Source organism: Panthera onca, chromosome E1 (genome assembly GCF_046562875.1).
Source record: "Panthera onca isolate mPanOnc1 chromosome E1, mPanOnc1 haplotype 2, whole genome shotgun sequence".
Taxonomy (NCBI): Eukaryota; Metazoa; Chordata; class Mammalia; order Carnivora; family Felidae; genus Panthera; species Panthera onca.
This window is the reverse complement of record NC_138352.1, coordinates 14,737,830-14,760,369: the sequence shown is the minus strand read 5'-3', so window position 1 is coordinate 14,760,369 and position 22,540 is coordinate 14,737,830. Positions and strand designations below refer to the sequence as shown.

The 22,540-nt window shown below is 64.8% G+C and overlaps 1 protein-coding gene across 6 annotated transcripts; it reads left to right on the top strand.

The window, feature by feature from the left end:
- The first annotated feature begins 2,106 nt into the window (after positions 1-2,106).
- Positions 2,107-22,301, top strand: CEP131 (centrosomal protein 131). 6 transcript variants are annotated; one of them, XM_078438014.2, is made up of 27 exons: positions 2,220-2,333; positions 2,475-2,680; positions 4,492-4,693; positions 5,306-5,415; positions 5,883-5,997; positions 6,196-6,335; positions 10,457-10,570; positions 11,424-11,579; positions 12,850-12,967; positions 13,297-13,413; positions 13,661-13,826; positions 14,304-14,398; positions 14,852-15,148; positions 15,289-15,465; positions 15,540-15,659; positions 15,829-15,954; positions 16,334-16,450; positions 17,257-17,359; positions 18,097-18,298; positions 18,501-18,608; positions 18,690-18,807; positions 19,210-19,284; positions 20,157-20,299; positions 20,378-20,555; positions 20,635-20,798; positions 21,916-21,976; positions 22,055-22,301. In XM_078438014.2, exons 3-27 carry the CDS (start codon positions 4,508-4,510, stop codon positions 22,127-22,129), a joined length of 3,381 nt encoding a protein of 1,126 aa, XP_078294140.2. In that variant the 5' UTR covers positions 2,220-2,333; positions 2,475-2,680; positions 4,492-4,507; the 3' UTR covers positions 22,130-22,301. The 6 variants fall into 6 exon arrangements, with proteins under 6 accessions (XP_078294139.2, XP_078294138.2, XP_078294142.2 ...); XM_078438013.2 differs by lacking the exon at positions 2,475-2,680 and having other exon boundaries at positions 2,107-2,333; positions 6,208-6,335; XM_078438012.2 differs by lacking the exon at positions 2,475-2,680 and having other exon boundaries at positions 2,107-2,333.
- The last annotated feature ends 239 nt before the right edge of the window (positions 22,302-22,540 follow it).

The window sequence follows — 22,540 nt, the reverse complement described above, 5'->3', positions numbered from 1 at the left end:
AGGCACCCCTAGAATCACTTTTTAAAAATGAGAACACCAGGGATGGCTGAGTGGCTGTTGGTTGAGCATCTGACTTCGGCTCAGGTCATGATCTCACAGTTCATTGGTTCAAGCCCCACGTCGGGCTCTGTGTTGACAGCTCAGAGCCTGCAACTTGCTTCGGATTCTGTGTCTCCCTCTCTCTCTGCCCCTCTTCTGCTCGAGCTATGTCTGTCTGTCTCTCTCTCAAAAAATAAAATTTTAAATTAAAAAAAAAAAAGCCAAAATAAAAACATTTGAACAACCAAATGTTGAGGGTGATGGGGGGGGGGGCAGGGGAGCAACCTGAGCTCTCATAAACTGCTGGTATGAGCATAAAATGGTACAGCTTCTGCGGAAAATAATCTAGAAGTTTCTTACAAAGTTGAACACATATCTAGTCTCCCTCTCTCTCCCTCCCTCCCTCCCTCTCTCTCTCTCTCTCTATATATATGTATACACACACACAGTCTCTCTACATATATATATATATATATATATATATATATATGCAAGTATAAATACATACCTAAGTTTTTACCCAAGTGACACGAAAACTTATGTTCATATAAAAGCTTGAAAGTAAATGTTTACAGTAGTTTCACTCATAATTACCCCAAGCTGGACACAATCCCCACGTCCCTCAATCGATGACCGATAGAGCGTGGTTCACCACGCGGTGGAATCGAGTCGCCAATGGATCGATCTCACAGTGCTGAGTAGAAGCAGCCAGACCCAAGGCTACATTCTGTAGGATTCCATCTCTGTGACATTCCGGGAAAGACAAAACAGTTGCGACAGAGCACAGATTAGCGGTGGCCTAGGTAAGGGGGTGGCTGGCTTCAAAGAGGCAGCCCCTGGGTGTTTTGTCGAGGGATGTTCTGTACCATGATGGCGGTGGTGACACAGCTACGTGCATCTGTCAAAACTCACAGAACTGCAGCCCCCAAAGTGTGAATTTCTTCGTATGTAAATGTGTGTTTTTAAAAATAAAAAAGCACTTACTTTATAAAGTGGCGTAAAGACCAGCCAACGTGCAGTGTTATAGTTTAAGGGGTAACTTTTATTGTAGAGGCCAGAGGCTTCATGGAGAGGGCGTCTGTGTTGGATGTTAGGGGACGCAGGACTGGGGCTTCCCGGGCGAAGGGAGCACAGACAGGTGAAGGGGCACGAGGCGCCTGTGGCTTCCACCTGCAGGGCAGGGAAGGCAGTGCAGTGTCCGCTTTGGGACACAGGACACTGAGGGAAGGGCCTGTGGTCTGGACTTGGGGTTACAGGTGGAAACAACTCCCAGGCAAAGACTAGTGGCGTTAGGGGTGGGGGTGACTAAAACTTTGGAGAAGGAGGCCAAAACAAACAAACAAACAAACAAACAAAAAACCCTGAGTAAAAGAATGGAGAGGACAGTCAGAACAAAACATGTGCCACCCAGGGGTCTTGAGAGATGAAGGGAGGTGGGCCTTGGGTACCATGTCCTGGCGCAGGGCTGCAGGAGGAAGGGAGCCAGCGGGTCTCTGGGAGGTCTGGGCCCTAAGTGGAGTTTTTCAGGGAAGGGGAGCAGCGGGACCCACGTGTCCAGAGCAGCAGTGGGGAGAGAGCCAGGACCGCGTGGGAGCCCAGCAACGGAGTGGGAGCCCGGCCACGGCACGGAAGACCGGACTGCGTGGGAGCCCGAGGAGGACTTGGGAGCCTGGGGACAGCGTGGGGAGGACGTGGGAACCGGGACCGCGTGGGAGCCCAGGGCCGCTAGGATGCCAGCGCAGGCCGACCGGGTCGCTCAGAAAGAGGGGCCCGGAGCGCCACGCTGCCCGCCCCGCCTTGCCCTCGGTCCTTTCTCTTTCCCCGCCTCTTCTCCCTGAGGCTCCGCCCAGGTCCCGCCCCATATCAGCAGAGATCCCGCCTCCTCTGACTGCGTCCAATCGGCGGCCCGCTGCCACCAGCGGGGGGCGGGGAGATGCGCCGCTCCTCGAGGCTCCTCCCACGCCTGAACGTCCCGAAGGACAGCCAGGCGCCCAATGGGCTCTCGGGACGGCCGGAGCGGGCAGCCGGTCGGCCAATCCGGAGGCGGCGCGGGCAGGAAAGGCGGGCCTCGGTGACGGACAGGGGAGGAGGTGCCAGGCTGGTTGCTGGTTGCTAGCTGCCGCCGCTCACACTACGGCCCGGTCGCTTCATTGTCACCTGGGCCTCGGAGCCAGGGCCAGGGTGCGAGGTCGTCAGCCTGAAGCCGGGGCCCCGGGCGTCCCACGCCGGAGGGCCTCGCACATCCCCCGCGGGCCGGCCTCGCAGGCTCCGCGCCCCAGGCCCGGCTCGCGCAGGTGAGGGGGTCCCCGCGCAGGTGACGGGCCCCAACCCCTGTAGGTGAGGGCTGCCGCGCAGATGAGAGGGGCTCGCGCGGATGAGGGAGTCCGGGGCCCGCGCAGGTGAAGTCTTTCCCCCTTGTCCCCTACCCCGTGCAGGTGTGTCGGGGTGGGGGGCCTGCACCGGTGAGCGGAGTCCAATCAAAGGTCTCAGGTCCCACCACCTTGAGCCAGATCCTTGGGAGACTGGGAGCTGCCCGGTGGAGAAGCTGCCAGGGGTCCTGGGTCAGCCCATCTTGAGGAGTCTGGGCAGAGGCCCTGGACACCCACCGTGGGCTGCTGGGAGAGACATCTTTGTCTGCAAGGTGAGGTCTGGCCTGGAGGTTTCCACGGAGAGGCTGAGTTTACCATCCCGCGTGCTGCCGCTCCCGTGGCTGGGAAAGCTGGCCAGCCTGGGTCCAGCTGGGTGTGGCCAGTGCCCTGGGGAGAGGAGGGTGTTAAATTTCACCCACACGACCGGAAATGCATACCTGAGGACACCGGCCTGGTGAATGGCAGGACAGCTCTGTGCTCCAGGCCGGAGAGGCAGGGGCACCTGGCCACGGGGTGCCCCACATGTGTGTGAGGGGGCTGGGGGGCTGAAGGAGGCCGCGGCACTGACCTTGGGTGGTAATGGCGTGTGCCTGTCGGCCCACCAGAGTCCTCGGTGGCAGGGAGGGCTGCCTCTTCCTGTGGTACCGGCTCGTGCACTCGTCCACTCCTGTTGCTTGAGAGCTTGCCACATGCCAGGGCCGCGTGGTCCCTGTCCTCACGGAGCTAATGTTCTTGTGAGGGGGTCAGACGTTGCAGACCGCCCATGAGGCAGGGTGAAGGAAAATAAAGCAGGACGAGGGAGCAAAGTGATGGCCCGGTGGCCCTCTGAATAAAGGGGGTGCCTCGTGACATCCCAGGGGAAGAGGCTCCCGGCAGAGGGACCAGCAGGATGGAAACAGGCTGGCCCAGTTTGAGGAGCTGCAGGAAGGCTGGTTTGGCTGAAGCAGAGCGAGGGGTGGCAGTGAGGAGGTCACAGAGAGAGCAGGGTCAGATCTGAGGGGTGTTGGGCATTTAGACTTTATTCTCTGTGCCAAGCGGACCCTCAGAAGGTTTTCAGCAGGGACACAGTGTGATCTGAGACCTGGTGGGGAAACATCAGCCCCGGCCGCCGTGCGGGGAGGGGCCGGGAAGGCGCGGTGCGCTTGTCCGGGTTCAGGGAGAGGGGGCTCAATCCGGGTTGTGGAGGGGAGAGATGTGTGGGGAGAGGGCACAGCTGGCTGGGTTGCTGAGGGAGCAGGTGTGGCGCTGAAGGGGAAGATGTCAGGATGAGGTCGAGGTCCTTGGCCTGAGCCAGTTACAAAGCATGACCCCTGGGGAGGGGGCAGCCAGAGGTGGGAGTCAGGGTTCTGTTTTGGTCTCTCTGGGGCTGAAGCGCCAAATGCACGGCTGGTCATGAGCCAGGAGTTAGGGAACCGAGGGGGCAGGAGCTGGCAGCCGCTGATTGAAGCCGGGAGGCCAGACGAGGTCCCCCAGGGGAGAGGGTGGGTGGAGGAGAGGCCGGGGTTGAGCCCCAGGGGCCCTCCGACTTCAGAAGTGGGAGTGGGGGGGCAGCAAGGAAGGCTGTGAAGGGTGCCTGGTGCCAGGAGAGGTGGGGGGGGGGACCTGGACACGAGAGGGCAGATGCCACATCGCAGAAGCTCATGGGTTTCTGGAGGTTCCGAGGAAACGGAAGGGGTTCCGTGGCCAGACAAGCTGTGGCCCCTGGGTTGGGCAGCGTCAATGAGACCAAGTCCTGGTTTGAACGTGTTGAGTGTTTACGTAGCCGCCTTGTCCACACCTCAGGACGACCCCAGGAAGAGGCACTTTCTCAATACCCATTTTACAGATGAAGGAGGCGAGGCTCAGACAGGTGGAGTAGCTGTCTTGGGGTGGGGCATGGGGTAAATGCTGCCTCAGGCCACCCCCAGGCAGGGTCCCTACGGAGAGGTGTCCCTGTGGCCCGGAGCCCTGCTCTGCCACGTGGCTTCTTTTCCCGACAAAGGAGCCCCACCGCCCAGTGAGGAGGGTGGCGGTGGTGTGGTGGTGTGCCGGGAGGCCTGGTTCCTCAGAAGGCATCCCCCTGCACCTCTTCTTGCCTGCTCAGGGCCCTTGCAGCCTCCATGAAGGGCTCCCGGGCCGCCAGCGCTCCCTCCGGCCCCCCCGAGGGCAGCCCAGAAGGTGTGAACCTGAGCCTGACGGGCCTCCCTCCGCCTGTGTCCTGGCGCCCCAACAGCGCCTCCGCCGCCAAGCCTATCGCCCGCTCCTTCTCCGCGGTCTCGGGCAGTGAGCCAAGGAGGAAGGCACTGGTGAGTGCTGGGGCCGGAGGTGTCCAGGGCCGGCGGGGGCTCCAGCTCACAGATCGGAGCGATCTCCCCAAGAGGTCAAGGCCAGGGTCGGTCGCCGGTCTGAGGCAGAATCGAAGTCACCAGCCTGTCGGCCCCTCTCGCTCCACCAGCTTTAGGATTTGGGTCCTCAAGAAGCAGGGTGACCTGGGGTGGGGGTAGGAGATAAGCCCCCGGTGGCCTTGAGGAAAGCCTGGTGGGCAGGCGGGCGGCAGGCGCTGCGGCGGAAGCGAGCCCACCACGTTCCCTGGGTAGCGGGTGGTGGGGAGGACGAGGCCGGAGGACGAGGCCGGGCAGCCTCTGCCGAAGCCCCCAGGCCAAGCCTCACGCACTTCCTCCCGGACCCTCACCAGCCAGGGGTGAAGGGTGCCCACTTCATCCAGGAAGACGGGGCTTCTAGAGGCTTCCCGCGGCCATGCCCGGGACCCTGCACTGCTCTCGTCCACGAGAGCCGGGAGACCCTTCTTGCCGTGTCCACCCGCTCGCCCTGAATCTGTTCTTCCAGGCCTGGTGTGGCTCGGGGTGAACTGGTGAGTGTCTGAAACCCCGGGGACGGCTGTTTCTTCCTTTCTACAGGAGGCCACAGGGCCCGGAGGTTCCCGAACCATCAACAACCTTCGCAGATCTAACAGCGCCACGCACGTCCACCAGCCACCAGCCGGCCAGGCGTGGACCGGCCCCCTCAGGTGACCCCTCCCCCTCAGGTGACCCCCAGCACACTCCTCTCCTGCCTCCGTCAGCCCTTCTTCCAGCCCACAGCTTGGCCACAGGCTGGGCAGCGGGGCTTGACGTGACTTGCACCCAGGCCAATGCTGCGCTGGGCGGGCGGGCCGAGTCTTGACCCATCATACCTGGAGTAGAGATGTGGACCCCAGGCCAGCGCCCCCCATACCTGCTTCTTTCCCTTTGTCCCTGCTGCACTCTTCCCGTGGGTGTCGGGGTGGCCGCGGCCCAGGGTGTGAGCATCTCTCTCAGGCACGGTTGTCAGATTATGGCTAAGAATCGACAGTTAAGCTGTTGGCTTGGGAACAGAATTCCCTTCCGGTGACCCGGCCCCTCCCGGCCCCTCGGAAGACGTGCCCGTCTGTGCTCCTGGAGCCGACCCGCCCAGACGGAGTGACTGTCCCTGCTTGGCATCCTGTCTCCGACACAGGCCAGCCGAGGACCCCCACTTCCTGACACTCTTTGAGGGCAGCCCTGGTGGGAAAAAGAGGCTGACCGGTCTAAGCAAGGCCCCCAGCGAGAGGGGAGCCACGTGGAATGTCCTGGTAAGGGCCAGGGGCTGAGTCTAAGTGTCCCTTCAAGAGTGACACCTGGTTCTTTGCTGTGGCCGCACCTGTGGGAGGGGCCGGCCGCAGGGAGGGGGTCCGTGTTAGCTCCCCATCCGTGTGCGAGGCAGTGGGGGACCTCTCTGGGGCCTGGGGTCCGCGGCCTGTGCAGCACATCACGGTCTGAGGTGGCGTCAGTGTCCTCGACAGGATGACCACCCCAGGGCATTCGACCCGCCACCCGACTCCGGGAGTCCTGGCACCCTCAGCGCGCCGGTGGGCCCACGGAGGAGAGAGTGCACCGTTCCCCTGGCCCCCAACTTCACTGCCAACAACAGGTGGGACCTGAGGCGGGTGCCGCACAGGGACCCCAACTGCTGAAGCGCCTGGGGACTGACTGTCTTATTCGTGGCAGGTGCCCTGTGCTTTGGAATGAATGACTGAGGGCACAAGTGACTGGTTTTCTCCACCCAGGGGCCCGGAGGGGGGGGTGGGGGGAGGCCACGGGGTGGCACCTTGCACCTGGGGAAGGAGGCTGCGGGGAGGGGCCCGGGGAGGGAGGCCATGGGGTGGCACCTTGCACCCGGGGGCTCTGCTGGCCCAGGGTTGCTCGCCCAGGGCTCCTGCAGGCCTCCATCTGCCCTCTCCTCTGTGGAGCGGCCTGTCTCCCCAGGACCCGAGACGCCCGGCTTAGCTCTCGAAGAGGTCGGAGTAAGGCCCTGGGGAGGTTCTTGGGCCTCCGGGAGGGGTGGAGCAGGTGGCCTTAGGCGGGCCCTGCTCACTGGGTGCCGAGAGCTGGTTGGTGTGCAGGCCGCACCGCCCACGGCAGGACAGAAGCAAGCACGTGCAGAGGGATGGCCACGACGCTGGGGTCTGCAGAGAGCTAGGCAAGCTGGCCTTGGTGGTGGGGCTGGTGGCCGGTGGTTGTCAGGGTGGGCAGGGGGCCTGGAGAAGCCGCTGAGGAATTCAGGGTCGGCACAGCTGCCCTCGGCTGCAGAGCCGGTCCCCCTCGCTCTTGGCCTCAGGGGGCCCGGTGGGCAGAGGGACAAGGACATACATGTGCCTCAGTGCAAGAAAGAACTTCTTAACGCCCAGAGCCATGCATCAGAGGAAGAGTCTTGGATCCTCTACCAGAGTCAGCACGGGAAGATTCTTCCTTTTGGTGCAAGAATTTAAATTAACATTAATTTTGGAGGCACCTGGGTGGAATCAGTCGATTCTCGATTTGTGCTCAGATCACGATCTCATGGTCGTGGGATGGAGCCTGCTTGAAGTTGTCTCTCTCTCCCTCTGCCTCTCCCTCTGCCCCTCCCCTGCTCACACGCATGCGCGCTCCCTCTCTCTAAAAAAAACTTTTTAGATTTTAATTTCTGTCAGTGATGCATGCACACAGCTAAATAGCGGAGCAGTGGGAGTGCCTGGAGGGCTCAGTCGGGTAAGTGGCCGACTTCGGCTCAGGTCATGATCTCATGGTTCGTGGGTTCGAGCCCCGCGTCGGCCTCTGTGCTGACAGCTCAGAGCCTGGAGCCCGCTTTGGATTCTGTGTCTCCTTCTCTCTCTGATCCTCCCTGCTTGCTCTCTCTCTCTCAAAAATAAATAAAGATGAAAAAAAAAATGCTTTTAAAGCAGAGCAGCACCACACACTTAAAATAAAAACAACAAACCCACTATCCCTTCCCCCAGAACTGAGTCCTGCTTCCCGGAACCAGCTTTCTTTCTTTCCTTTTTTTTTTTTTTTTTTTTTTTAACGTTTTTATTTTTGAGAGACACAGAGAGACAGAGAATGAGCAGGGGAGGAACAGAGAGAGAGGGAGACACAGAATCCGAAGCAGGTTCCAGGCTCTGAGCTGTCAGCACAGAGCCTGATGCGGGGCTTGAACTCACGAACCGTGAGATCATGACCTGAGTCGAAGTCAGTTGCTTAACTGACTGAGCCACCCAGGCGCCCCTCTTTCTTTCTTTCTTTCTATTTATTTATTTATTTATTTATTTATTTAATTTTTTTTTTTAACGTTTTATTTATTTTTGAGACAGAGAGAGACAGAGCATGAATGGGGGAGGGGCAGAGAGAGAGGGAGACCCAGAATCTGAAACAGGCTCCAGGCTCCGAGCCATCAGCCCAGAGCCCGACGCGGGGCTCGAACTCATGGACCGCGAGATTGTGACCTGAGCCGAAGTCGGATGCCCAACCGACTGAGCCACCCAGGCGCCCCTCTTTCTTTTTTTTTTTTTAAAATGTTCATTTGCTTTGAGAGAGAGTGAGCACACGTGCAGGGAGGGGCAGAGAGAGAGAATGCCAAGCAGTCTCCATGCCTTGGGGGCCGATCCCACGACCTTGGGATCATGATCTGAGCCGAAATCAAGAGTCGGACGCTTGACCGCCTGAACCTCCCAGGCGCTTCTGGAAGCAGCTACTTTCAAGCAGTTTCTTCTAGTATTTTCTAGAAAACAGTTATGAAAGTGTGCTCGTGGTGTTCGTTGTTGACTGTTTTCGACCTTGGATGCATGCAATCCACGTGGCAGGCGGGCCTTTGCTCCCCTGTGGCCGCCTTGTGAGTCTTCCCCTGTCCTTCCACAGTGGCAGAGCTGAGTCCGTCAGACCTGGGCCACGGGGCCACGCTATCGCGCAGGGGCTCTTCCCGGTCCGAGTTCTGAGTTCACAACTTTTTTTTTTTTTTTGCTGTGGGACTTGGGAGCGCTACTTAACCTCCCTGTGCCCCACGATGCTCATTTATACTAAGGGGCCGCCGTTGTGTCTGCCCCACAGGGTCAGGAGGGTTTGACGGGTGAGCCGGGAGCCTCTTAGAGCAGCGCAGTGCACCTGTCTTTCCCAGAGCTAGAAACGATCGCTCCTTTTTCCCTAGCTGCTTGTCTGTGTCTCGGCCGCCTGTCCCAGACTTGACAAGAGAAGGCTGAAACTGGCCTCTGCACCGGGAGCCCAGCAGGGGCCCCTCCTGTCCCAGGAGCCTGGCTTCTCCCGAGGTCCCAGCTGTCCGCCCCCCGTGCGACCTCCGCCTCCTCTGTCTTCTGTGAGCACATCCTCCGCCAGACTCCGGAGCCAGGGTGCTGGGCAGGGAGAGGTTTCAAGACTGTGCTCAGTTGTTCCCTTTCTTTGCGCCGCTGTTCCCGGGATTGGGGTTGCTGAGCGGATCCGACTACGGGCACCGCTCCTGTCTCCTCTGCCTTCCGCTCCGTCCCCGCACAGCCCTCCGTCCCACGAGCGCCTCCTGCTCCCGAGGGCGTCTGCCTGCCTTCCGGCTCGGGGCGCGTGGTTTTCCTTCTCGCGTCTCTGACGACAGCGGGGAACAGTGGCTGGCAACCTGCACCAGCTGCGGCGGGCGGGGGCGCTGGCTGGCTGTTCGTCCCGCCTCTGCGCGCAGGGACGTCTGAGGTCACCGTGCTGGGAATGTTGAAGGTGACAAACGTTGCAAGTCCGAGCTTTTCCTGCCGAGAACGGGCTGGTAACGCTTGTCCATGCGGCCCGGCCATCAGCATGGATTCTTTGGGACACCCTCCCTCTGCTTAGTGTCGTCTCCACCACATCCTGTTTGTTGGCCTCTAGCGTGCGGGTTGTTCCTCAAACGTCTGGAATACTGGCTCTGCCAGCATCTAAGAGGGGGGCCCTAAAAGTTGCCTGGTGGCTCACTTGGGGGTGCCCGGGCAGGAACCCGGCTGGTGTCCTGGGGGTCCGCACATATCAGTGTCTGGGCGGCTCAGCCTCTCTGGATGCGGGGAGCGGGGGAGCCGTTCTCTGGTCTCCTGCCTCGGGGTTAGGTACCTGCCCGCCACTGCTGTGGGCCCAGCGGGAGAGGGCACGGCGGTGTCCTGCTCAGTGCACAGACCTTGCTTCTCCTGCAAGGCCAGCCTGTGGTCTGGAGCGCAGGGTGGGCTTGGTGCCTGGGTGCGAGGGTGCAGGAGGGATCTGGGGTACAGCGTTCCTTTGGAAGAGCCGGGCGCCCCCACTTCCGGCTCATGCCTGGGGCTCCAGGGGGGCAGACCAGCCGCTTCGGGGCCTCTCCCCCGTCCCTCCATGTGTCAGTTACCACTGGCCCTTCTCATCCTGCTAAAACTTTGCAGTCGTGTCCTCACGGCAGCCTCCTCCTGCATTCCCTTGGTCCCTGTGTGTTTATACCGCGTGTGTTCCTTCCGGTGGGTGAGAGAGGGGCAGGGAGAGAGCGGTGTCTGCCTCCCCTCGTGTTTCCCTGGCACATAGACGCCCATTCTCTGTTGACGGATGGCCTGACCTTCTCCCTGCAGCACGTCTCTGCTGTCAGCAGACACCTCGGGTCCTGCTCCGTGGGAGTCCCTGGGTGGAGCTGTCCCGGGTCCCGAGAAGGCCCCCTACTGTCGGTGTGGTGGCCGCGGTGGGGCCCCAGGGACGACTGGACAGTGCCGCGGTGAGACGACTCGGGCTGTGCCGCCTCCCGGAGCCTGACGCCACCCCTGTGTCTTCCGGCAGGAGCAACAAGGGTGCCGTGGGCAACCGCGTCACCACCATGCTGCACAACCGCTACACCCCCTCGGAGAAGGCGCCACCGCCCAAGAGCTCCAACCACACGGCTCCCTCCCTCAAGTAAGGCGGGCTCTGGCCTGGGGCAGGTCCGGGAGCTGATGCGCGGCGGGACCCCGGGCGCCCCCGGAGCTGCGGCCCTCGCCAGCGGGGGGCACCGGGGCAGAGAGACACCAGACCTGGGTGGGCGATCACCCCCGGTGAGGGGTCCCTGCCGAGGAAGCCGTAGCCTCTCCCCGAGTCTCCGGCCCCCTGGCTGAGGCCAGAGCAGCCCGGACCTGTCACCCCCACCCCCCTGCCCGGCACACCCGGAGTCAGGGATTGCCCGTCGGCTGTCGTGGGTCACTGGGTCACCGTCTGGCTCTGGGATCTTGTGACTTTGAGGCTTTTTCATTTTTTAATTATTTTTTTTTGTTTATTTTGAGAGAGAGCGACACACGTGGGCATGTGCTTGTGGGCATGTGCACATATGCACAGGGTTGGGGGAAGGAGCAGAGAGAGAGAGAGAGAGAAAGAGAGAGAGAGAGGATCCCAAGCAGACTCCACACTATCAACAGAGCCCGACACGAGGCTAAACCTCATGAACCATGAGATCGTGACCTGAGCCCAAGTTGAGAGTGGGATGCTTAACTGCCTGAGCTACCCAGATGCCCCAGACCTCTTTGCTTTTTGTAACGGAAAGAGCCCAGTAACCCACGACGTGGGCCCTGTGTGGGGGGCAGGTGGTCCTGGGGATCGACTAGCGTGTGGGAACCGGGGGCCATGCCTACCCCCGATGTTCTGTGGGTGTGTCCTTCCAGGCCCAAGGCCCTGGGATGGGGCTGAGGCAGCCCCGCTTCTCGAAGGCAGAGCTGCCCACCGGGGCCGTGAGTGGGCCAGGGCCGGCGCAGCGAGCCCCTTCTTCTCTTCCTGTTAGCAATATCCTCAAGGCGGCCACCGGTGAGGGGGAGAGCGGCGGCTCCGGGAAGCCACACAAGAACTTTTCCAGCAGCAACCACGTGGCCCAGAACAACGCCGGGGCCACCCCAGGCCTGCTCAGACGGAAGGAGGTGACAGAGGAGGAGGCCGAGAGGTGACCGCGGGCTGGGGGCCGGGAGGGAGCCTGAAGCTCCCCTGATAGAAATTTCCACTTAAGAAAATGTCAGGAAGAGGCAAATCTGGAGAAGGCAGAAATAGAGCCACAGCTGCCTGGGGCCCGTGGCTGCAGAAGGGGGTCCTTCCGGGGGTGACAGAAATGCTCTGAATCTGGGTCACACTGCCAGTCGTACGACCCTGTAAATTTATGAAAAATCGTTGAACTGTATACTTAAAATGGATAGATTTTATGGTATCTAAATTGTACGTCACTGAAACTGTTAGTTAAAAAAGCATTACGTGGAAGGAAGACATAAAACTAAAAACACCCCAAACAGCCTTATGGCCCCGTGCCCTGAATCTCGCTCCAGGGGGGCGATGAGGGTGGGCTGCAGCCGGACCTTCCGCCGGGGCCCCCGGTCCAGGGTGTCGCTCCCGGTCAGGAACCTTGTGGTGGTCAGAGTGTGGGAGCCAACACCTGGTGGGTGGCCACCGCTGCTGTCCCGTGGGAGCCTGGGGACGGGGCCCTGGGGGTGGGCGCGTGGGAGGAGCCGGCAGTCAGGTGCTTCCCGCCTGGCTGTGCATCAGCGTACAGGCCCCTCTGCGCGCCTGTCCCGAAGCCGGCGACCATCCATGTCCTGGATGCTCCGTTAGGGCTTTTGCTGAGTAAATCGGCAGGTGGTCCTTAGAGCCGGGGTTAAGGCTTTTTAGAGTTTACTCAGCTTTACTGAGTCAAAGTGATTGATGTATGATAAAATGCACCCGTTTTAGATGTATTGCTGGCTGAGTTCGGGCGCGTGTATGCAGCTCTGTGGTCTGCAGGTACAGCCACCAAGATACAGGACATCCGTCACCCCCAGAACCCCCCGGAGGGCTTTTATCCAGCTCCAGACCCCACCCTGGCCACACCCATCTGTTCCCTTAGGGCTTTGCCTTTTCTAGAATAGTCTATGGCCCGAGCACTCAGCCTGTGGCCTATCATGCCCGGCCAGGTCTCTGGTTTGTTGCTTTTTGTCGGTGAATAGCGTCCACCGTCAGGACCGCAGCGCCCACCCACAGACCCACAGCCGGGTGTGCCGGGCACGGCGCTGGGCCTTTGGGTTATTTCTGGTGACTGCGCACAGAGCCTGCGAATGGGCGTTTTCACCTCCCCTGGGGAGTGCGGCTGCACACTCCCTCGGGGGGCCCAGGGGGGAGAGGCCGTCACTCACTCGGGTCGGCGGCTGCCTGGGACCCTGCCTCAGTCCTGCGCCCTCCTGTCCCCGCAGGTTTATCCACCAGGTGAACCGGGCTGCTGTCACCATCCAGCGCTGGTACCGCCAGCAGGTGCAGAGGCGCCAGGCCAGAGCCGCCCGCCGGGAGCACCTGCTCGCGCCGAAGCGAGAGGTAGGCGGGGGTGTGTGAGCTGTGCCCCGAGGAGGCAGGCGGGAATCCCAGGGGTCCCGGCTGCATACAGTGGGGTTTCTGGGACCAGCGGGATTGAAACATGGAATTGCCCCATGGGCCCACACCCCATGTGGGGGCTCCCTTCCTCCCTGCCCTGAGTCAGGGCCCCTGCTCCGAGATGCAGAGCTGTCTCCCCACTTGAAGGAGCCGCTGGCCACCCGCAGGGAGGCAGGCTGGGGGACCGGGGGCGGGGGGGGGGGGGTCCCGTGGAAACCCAGGTCTGGACGAGCAACCCCACCTTCGCCATCAAACCAGCTGTGGTTCCACAGGAACAGCGGCAGCAGCTGGGAGACAGGAACGTGCCGGACCTGCAGCAACAGAAGGAGGCGGCCAGGAGGAAGGTCCGGGAGGAGAAGGCGCGCCAGGCCAGGCGACTGGCCGTTCAGGTGCCTGGGGTGCCCTGAGCAGGAAGCCCAGGGCGGAGTCAGCAGACAACTGCTGGGTACACCCCCTGTGCCTGAGAGCGAGACTGTGCTCCTGGGGGACCTCTGCCTGCTGCCTTCCTTGAGCCCTCCTGCCCCCAGCCCCTGGACGCTGGGCCTCGGGGCAGCTTGGTGGGGGGAGGGGGGACGGGAAGGGCAGGGCAGCCGGCTTGTGCTGGGCGAGGCTGCTCAGAGGGGCCCCTCACGGCAGGAGCTCCAGCAGCAGAAGCGAGCCCAGAAGTCAGGCGACCCTGAGCCTGGGCTGCAGAAGGAAGCGCGAGAGACCGAGAAGCCCCAGCCCGCTCAAGAGTCCGCCCTGAGGCCGGGCAGCACCGCTCGGGCCCACCGGACCCACAAGGCCAATAACACCAGTGCGGGTGAGCCCAACAGAGGCCTGCCCCACCTCTGCCTCCCAGCTCTAGGCACTCTCAAGGTCATGGCCCTGCCCCGTGCCCCGCCCCCTCCCTCTGGGAGGGCAGCGGCCAGGAAGGAGGCGTGGCCTCTGCTGCCGTCCCTTGGCCCCGCCTGCTTCCGCCCTGGAGGAGGGGCCTCGGCTGTGCAGACCCCTCCCGCTTCTCCACTGCCGCCCCTCTTGTTCTGAAGCTGGACACGATGACCCTAACGACCAGTCAGGCCGAGGGTGTCTGGGGTGGTTGCACCAGTTTCCCTGACCTTTCACCCCAGAAGGTCAGGGTTCCGGAATGTTCCCTCTGCTCCGCATGCAGTCTGCCGTGGTCCCCGCTGCCACGTGCTCTCCCTCCCGTGCCTGTGGTCTCTTCTCAAGGGGCCCTCCAGATTTGCTGCCCCCCGGTGGGGCGATGCCCCCGTGACCAACGCTCTGCTCTGTCGTGCAGGAGCTGGCTTCCGTTCCGCAGGCGCAGAGGACCCCTGCCATCCGGCCTCCAACTCCTCCCCAGAGCCCCGGCAGTTTCCAGAGAACAAGCCTCAGGTGTCCATACAGCCCTTTCTGTCCACCCTCCCCCTCAGCCTGGGTGGCCCGAGCCCGCCCCTGCGTGGCTGTGGGGTCACTCAGACTGGGAAAGGCTGCCCGGAATGGGTCTTGTTGCCCTAAGGCGGGGCGGGGGGGTGGGGGTCTCACGATGGCCCTCGAATCCGGCTGGGCTCTCACAGACGCCCTGGGGTGGGGCCCGAAGTCCGTGCCCACAGAAGAGCGCAGGAAGCTCAGAGGTTGGGTGTGGGCCGAAGCCGCCGGGCCGAGGGGCGAGGAGGCCCAGCCACCCTTCTCATTTTCCTGGAGGTGGGTCGGGGTGCGCCTGATCCATGTGGCTGAGTGGCCGTGGGCCGATGCAGAGGAGGCCTCCCTCTCCCCGCCTGCACAGTTCTCTGGGGGTCTTGGCCTCTAATGGCCTCAGCGGTTGTCCCTCCTGCCTGTCCACTGCAGGATGCCGGCTCCCAGGACGTGGCCAGTGAGGATGTGGAGGTGGTGGGTCCCGCCAAGGGCAAGGCCCAGTCCAGGGCGACCCTGGACGAGCTGCTGGCCACGCTAAGGCTGCTGGAGGAGGAGCCCGAGCCGCTGCCCAACCCCAGGGCCTATCACAAGGACAAATACTCCTGGACCGACGAGGTGACCGCGGGCTGCCCAGGAGTGGGGAACGGGTGCCGCCTCTCCGCCAGCGCGCCCCTGGGCGATGCCCCGCAAGCATCCGGGCAGGCTGAGAGGCCCTTCCTTCCAGACCAGGTCCGGCCGCCTTCCCCAGCCGTCCCTGCACTCGCTCCACCCCTGCCTCCCACCCGGGGGTCCCTGAGGAGCTCCCGGAGGGCCAGCCCAGCGTCCTCGGCCGCCCCTCAGCCCCTGATGCCGTGCCCCCTCCCCTGTAGGAGGACGATGCCAGCTCCCTGACAGCAGACAACCTGGAGAGGTTTGGGAGGCTCGGCACGTGTGCCAGTCCCCCCGAAGACGGGACTCTGCTCTCGGAGGCCAAGCTGCAGAGTATCATGAGCTTTCTGCACGAGATGGAGAAGTCGGGCCAGGACCGGCCGGCCTCAGCCCCTCAGGTGCGGAGGGTCCCCGGGGAGGGCGCCAGGTCATCGCCCGCCTGGCCATCACCTGACTCACGCGGCCTTCCCAGGGGCTGGTGCCGGACGAGGGGCGCCTGGAGCCCACGTCCACGGTGAGCTCGTCTGTGATGCGGCTGAAGCTGGAGGTGGAAGAGAAGAAGCAGGCAGTGGGGCTGCTGCAGAAAGCCCTGGTAACGTCCCGCTGGTTCCCCGTCCCGTCCCCGTCCCTGTCCCCATCCCTGTCCCCGTCCTGGGCCGTCACCCGTCACCACCCTGGCAAATCCTCACACACGCTGCGGGGCCATTACTGCTTTGCCCCTGGTCCCCAGTGTCCCACCTCTCCTCCCCCCACCCCCCCAGGTGCAGCAGCGGGACCTCACCGTCCGGCGGGTCAAGGAGACTGAGAAGGAGCTGGGCCGGCAGCTGCGGCAGCAGAGGGACCACTACGAGGCCACCATCCAGCGGCATCTGTCCTTCATTGACCAGGTGCCACCACCTAGGCAGTCGGGCACCGGGGAAGAGGGGCCGGGACCCGCTGGGCCCAGGGGGTCGTTGGGTTCCAGACTGGCTTGGGCCGCACGGACACTTCTAGACCCACGGGGCTTCCTGGCAGGTCTGCTGCTCCCTTGTGTAGAAACCGCAGCATCTTCCGTGTGGGAGCTGCTTGACGGGCCAGCCCAGGGCGTCACTGGGTGCTCTCCCGGAGGCCACGTCCCCCGGCCACGCCCCTTGTCCACAAGCGCTGGCTCCTGCAGTCTCGGCCCCAGGGGAGCCCAGGAGGGGAGGGGAGGGGAGGTCAGTGGTCACAGGGGCAGGCCCCCGTCTCAGGGCAGCCACCTGAGCCCCGGCCCTTGACCCGCCACAGCTGATTGAAGACAAGAAGGCCCTGGCAGAGAGGTGCGAGGCCGTGGTGGCGGAGCTGAAGCAGGGGGACCAGAGGCGCAGGGACAGGGAGGCCCAGGTGCAAGAACAGCATGAGCTGGTGAGCCCCTCGGGTGGGCGGCCACGGCTGGAGCGGCAGCTCTGCAGCTCCGGCGCTCTCGGGCCCTGTGGGCGGTGGGGAGGTGGGGGGGAACAGCCTCAGAGCAGGGGAGTCATGGGGGGTTTGAGAGCAAGATCACTGGGCCCACCGTGGAGGCTCGGGCCCGTGCCCCACACCCGGGACGAGGTGCCGCCCCAGCCCAGGCTCGTCCCTCTCTGGGCTGGAGCTGCGCTGGGTGCTAGACCCTGGGGCGGAGCCGGTTACCCCTCCCGTGTCACATACAAGGAGGCGGGGCTGGGAGGAGCCACCACCTGCCCTCAGTGCTGGCTGAGTGGGAGCCTGAACTGCCCCAGCTCTGGGCCCCTGGGCAGAGGGACCTCCCCTAGCTTTCCTGGCTTTGCCGCCGAGGCCCGGGCCCTGCCTCATCGGGCTTTACTGGCAGCACCAGCCTTCTCCCCTGCCCAGCTTCACTTCCCACGGTGTGGGCGGCGATGGCCCCCAGGCCGAGAGCTGGCTCTGGGGGAGGGGGGGGTATCAGCATTGTTAAGCCCCCTCCCCCACAGCGACCGCAGGGGACAGCCAGGGTTGGGGGCCTTCCGTCACACAGAAGTGGGGACTCGGGGTACCCCAGTAGGGCCTCTGCAGGCCGATTACTTTCCCCCATCTCAAGCCTCCAGACTGGATCCTGCCTCCACCTCCAGGGAGGGCAGAATAGGACCACTGGCGAGTGCAGGGCCCCCGGGGCGGGGGTGGGGGGTGGCTGAGGGGCCGGGGTCTCTGTCGACTTCCTGTCTCCTTGCTGGCAGGAGATTAAGAAACTCAAAGAACTAATGAGTGCCACTGAGAAAGTCCGCAGAGAGAAGTGGATCAATGAGAAAACCCGAAAAATCAAGGAAATTACAGTCCGAGGTGGGGACCGGCCACACCTCGCCGGTCAGATGCTGACAGGCCACGTGGCCCAGGGGGAGGCATGGGGGCCTTTGAGCAGGAACAGCAGTTTCGGTTATGCCCGCAGTAGAGACGACCTTCCAGGGCAGCTACGGGGCCTCAGGTGCTGCCGTCCAGCCAGCTTCAGGCCCGGAGGAGGCAGGGAGGGGGCTGGCCACACAGGCCAAGGACCTGGGACGAAGGGTGGGTCCAAGAGGAAGGGCGTTGCCTTCCCTCTGCCGCCTGAACTCTTTTACCTTCCGGGGGTGCCAGCCAGGTGGGAGCATGGGGGACACACGGGGTTCCCTGCCACCTGGTTAGAGAGTAGGTCTGAGGGGCTGACAGGGCTGCACCCACCACGCCTGGCCTGCGCCCGGCCCTCCTGCTCTAGGACACTCTCTTCCCCAGTGACGGTCGCCTCCAAGGGGAGACCCCTTGGGCCAGAGCTCCACGGAGGCTGCAGGGCCGCCCGGAGGGAGACGGATGGTCGTGGGCCCAGGTGGACTCAGCCTCGCCTCCACTGGAGCCTGGGGGGAGGGGGGGGGAAGGGGATCCCCTGGGGGGGAAATCTCCTGGCTGGATTGCAGTTCTGGTGTCACGGTGGGCGAGAATGGGGGGTCCCCTACAGCACTGGGGGCAAGGGTCAGGGCTGTAGGCAGCCGAGTGGGCAGAGGTCAGGGCTCCTCTGCGGCCCCTGCACAGCGGCGCCCTCCCTCCAGGCCTGGAGCCGGAGATCCAGAAGCTGATCGCCAAGCATAAGCAGGAGCTGAAGAAGCTCAAGGGCCTGCACGAGGCGGAGCTGCTGCAGGCGGACGCGCGCGCGGCGCAGCGCTACGGCCGCCAGGTGGAGGAGCTGCGGGAGCACCTGGAGCGCGAGAAGGAGGCGCTGGGCCAGCAGGAGCGGGAGCGCGCCCAGCAGCGGTGCGTGGGCCCCGGGGACGGGGATGGGACGGGAGGATGCCGAGCGGAGCCGGGGAGGGCGGGGGACGCGGAGGCTGGCGCCGGGGGCGTGGCCTCCCCGCAAACCCCTTGAAGACGGCGGTGTCCCGGGCGGCGGTGTCCCGGGCGGGGCGGGCCGGCCGACGTGGCGGTCGCCCCCGGCTGAGGCTCTCTCCTCCCTCAGCTTCGAGCAGCACGTGGAGCAGGAGCAGCGGGCCCTGCAGCAGCAGCGACGGCGGCTCTACGGCGAGGTGGCCGAGGAAAAGGAGCGGCTGGGCCAGCAGGCAGCCAGGTGCCACCGGGAGGGGCCCGGGCGCCGACGGCCGCCACCACTCCCCCACCCAGCTGACCTCTCACCTCCCCCTCCCCCCAGGCAGCGGGCAGAGCTGGAGGAGCTGAGGCAGCAGCTGGAGGAGAGCAGCGCTGCCGAGGGCCGGGCCCTCAGGGCCGAGTTTGAGAAGGGGAGAGAGGAACAGGAGCGCCGGCACCAGGTGGGCAAGCCCGCGACCGACTGCGCCCCGCCTCGCACCTTTGCCCTGGCGCTCCCCCTCCCGCGTCCCCCTGCGTCTCCTGCGTCCCCGTGCACCCGTCCACGCCCCCCCCCCCCCCCCGTCGCCCCCTCGTCCCTCCCCTCTTCCCTGCGTTCCGCAGCCCCCCGCCCCCGCGCTCCGGCGTCCCCGCATCCCCACCCCGTCAGCCGCTGCAGGACCGTGGGGGCACCGTGTCAGGGTCACTATCCGTGCCTGACCCCACCTGCCGGAATGGCGGCCACTTGGAGAGCTGGGCAGATCCTGCAGACCGTCTCCCCTGCTCCCCTGCACACCCTCAGCCCAGCTGGCCCTGGGGGGCGGGGCTTCAATGCCTGCTCTCACGGTGTCGCCCACCCCCCCCAGATGGAGATGAAGGCCCTGAAGGACCAGCTGGAGGTGGAGCGACAGATGTGGGAGGCCAGCTGTGCCAAGAAGGAGGTGGGGAGCCGGAAGCCGCGGTGTTTCTTCCTGCCCCGCACCCCGGACATCAGAGCAGGCGGCATGGGGTTCCGCGCTTCCGTGGCCTCGCCGAGGGCAGGGTTCCCGGTGTCACGGTGTCACAGTCGGGCAGCTCAGGGGTCGGTGGCATCGTGCTAGTGTGTGTGTGCAGCACCTGAGTGCCGCCAGGAGGCGGGAGAGGTGGGGGGTGGGGGGGCAGACCCGGCTGACGTCAGGGGAGGCTGTTCCTCGCCCCTGCCCTCCAGCTGGCTGCTCTCAGGGTTAACTAACAGCCAGCGAGCAAAAGGGGAACACTTAGGAGGCGGTCTCCCCCCTTACCTTCCAGTGCCTTCCACAGGCACGGACTGTGCCACCGGGCTCACCCGTCCCGGAAGGAGGCTGTGGTGGACAGGTGCACAGGGCCACACATGAGGCGATGGCCCATTGGCCTAGTGACAAGGCCTCAGCAGTGGCCAAGCAGCCTCCCTGTGTGCCCCGTAGCTGTGCACAGCGGCCACTGTATTTGTGGGACGTGTTTGCAGATGTGGGCAGCTGGGTCAGAGGGCGTGTGGCGTGAAACCTGACCTGAGTTTCCAAATTGCCTTCCAAAGGCCTGCCCCGTCTGGGCCTTCGCTCGCCAGGCCTGGAGGTGTCCCTTCCTGTTCTCAGAACCAGGATCTGGTCCCTCCTTTGACCCTGGCGGGTCTGGCAGCAGACTCCGGCTGCACTGCTAATGTTTCCACGTGTGCCCCTGCTCTGTCCCGTCCTGGGTCGCCCTGGGTCCGAAGATCCACCGTGTGAACTGCCGGGTACCGGGGGCTGGACCTGGGGGGACGTGGCCAGCCCCACCAAGCCCCGTGCGCCCCCCCCAGGAGGCGTGGCTGCTGACCCGGGAACGGGAGCTGAGGGAAGAAATCCGGAGAGGCCGGGACGAGGAGATCGAGCTGGTCATCCGCCGGCTGGAGGCAGACATGACGCGCGCCAGGGAGGAGAGCGAGCGGGCCGCCGAGAGCCGGTGAGGCCTTCTCCCGGCGGCCCCGGCGCGGCCCCGCGGCCCCGGAGCCCCCTGACCCTGCCCTGCCGGCCCCCCCAGCGTCAGGCGCATCCGGGACAAGTACGAGACGGAGCTCTCGGAGCTGGAGCAGTCCGAGCGGAAGCTGCAGGAACGGTGTGCGGAGCTGAAGGGGCGCCTCGGGGAGGCCGAGGGGGAGAACCTGCGTCTGCAGGGCCTGGTGCGGCAGAAGGAGAGGGAGCTGGCCGACGCGGCGGCGGTGAGCGGCGCGGGCAGGGGCGGGCGGGCGGCCCCGGTGCATCCGGGTCCCCGCTCACACCCGCCCCGTGCCGGCCCAGGTGAACGAGCAGCTGGTCGGCGAGCGGAGCGGCCTGGCCGAGGTGCTCCGCCAGGAGTTCGCCGACCGCCTGGCAGCCTCCGAGGAGGAGACCCGGCAGGCCAGGGCCCAGCTGGAGCAGCTGACCCGGGAGAAGCAGGCGGAGCTGGAGGAGGTGCACGGGAGGTGGGCCGTGGGCTGGAGCCGGAGGGGGGGGGGGGGGTCCCTGAAGGGCACGGGGGAGGGGGAAGGGGGGGACACGGGCTGGAGTCGGGGTCCCTGGGGGGCACGGGGGAGGGGAAATGGGGGGACACAGGCTGGAGCCGGGATCCTTGGGGAGCAGAGGGGGGAGAGGTGGGCCGTGGGCTGGAGCTGGGGTCCCTGGGGAGCACGGAGGAGAGGGAAGGGGGGGACACGGGCTGGAGCCGGGATCCTTGGGGGGGGGGGAGAGGTGGGCCGTGGGCTGGAGCCGGGGGGGAGGGGGGGGTGTCCCTGAAGTGCACGGGGGAGGGGGAAGGGGGGGACACAGTCTGGAGCCAGGATCCTTGGGGAGCAGAGGGGGGAGAGGTGGGCCGTGGGCTGGAGCCGGGGTCCCTGGGGAGCACGGAGGAGGGGGAAGGGGGGGACACGGGCTGGAGCCGGGGTCCCTGGGGAGCACGGAGGAGGGGGAAGGGGGGGACACGGGCTGGAGCAGGGGGGCTCGGGGGAGGGGAGAGGGGGGCAGGGTCCCGCAGCTGCAAATGACAGGACGCTCGGCCTGAGAAAGGGGAGCCTCTCCTTGTTGCTGAGGCAGAATGGGGCCCGTCAGCAGCTGCTGTGGTCTCCCTGTGAGGCGCGGCCCCAGGGCCCGGCCGTCCCAGCGGGACTAGGGTCTCCCCTCCTGCCCCAGGAGCGCGGCCTCCAGAGAGGCCTGGGTGAAGCAGCAGCAGCTCACGTGTGGGAGGAGTCCCAAGTGGGGGCGGGGGTAGCAGCGGGCAGCGCCCCCAGCCCCGCAGGCCCCTCAGTCCTTCCAGAGAGGCGGGGCTGGGGGCGGGGCCTTTTGTCCTCAGGGCCGCAGGGAGCGGTCCTGGTGCCAGGGTTCCCGCTCTGGGCTCTGGCCCGCCGAGGCCTGTTCTGCGGACAGCGGCCCGGGGCCAGCCGTGGGGGTCACAGCGCCAGGCGTCAACCCCTCCAGGCGGCCCGGTGCTCTCGGGCGGCAGGGCTGGGGTGGGGTGGGCAGCAGAACTGCCCCTCCTGCTCTTCGGGGGACGGAGGCTCCGCCCTGCCACCCTCAGCTGCCCGAGAGTCCGTGTTCGCCCCGCAGGGTGAAGGTGGCCCTGGCAAAGAAGGAGGAGGCGGTGCGCGGCCTCCGGAAGCAGCACGAGGTGGGTCCCCGAGGCCGGGGCGGGGGGGCAGGGGCGGGGGCGGCTGGGGCCTGACCGCAGGTGGCCCGCGTGTTGCAGGCCGCCGTGAAGCGGGCCGACCAGCTGGAGGAGCTGTTGGAGCAGCGCAGGCGGCCGTTCCCGAGCGCCAAGTGACTGAGAGCAGCCCCGACCGGCGGGGACAGCAGGGCTGAGGGCGCCCGGCGGGGCGTGGCCCCCGTCAGGCCCTGGCCTTCCCTCCCCCTTCCCTCCCTCCGCCCCGAGCTCAGGTCATCCTGAGGCTAGAGCGCCGGGGCTGCGTTTTAACAGTAAAGAGGTGTTTTTAGTACTGGTGTGATTCTGCCTGATCTCTCTCTCCTGGGCGGGGTCCCCAGCGCTGCTCTCAGTCCTAGTGTCTGTGCTCCCGGCCTGTCCCCTCCCCGCCCCTGGGGTTGAGTCCCAACCCCCGAGCACAGGGAATGTCTGTCTGTTCCAGCCTGGGCTCTCCCGGGCTCCCTAGCTGGCCGGCCCTGCCCTCCGAAGGAGCTTGGAGGCTCTTCCCCCGCCCTCTTCGGATGCCCCAGCTGC

Coding starts and splice junctions, on each gene's coding strand:
- CEP131 (XM_078438012.2), top strand. CDS start 4,508: ATGAAGGGCTCCCGGGCCGCCAGCGCTCCCTCCGGCCCCCCCGAGGGC. Junction 4,694..5,305: donor AGCCAAGGAGGAAGGCACTG/GTGAGTGCTGGG, acceptor TCCTTTCTACAG/GAGGCCACAGGGCCCGGAGG. Junction 18,808..19,209: donor AACAGGAGCGCCGGCACCAG/GTGGGCAAGCCC, acceptor CACCCCCCCCAG/ATGGAGATGAAGGCCCTGAA.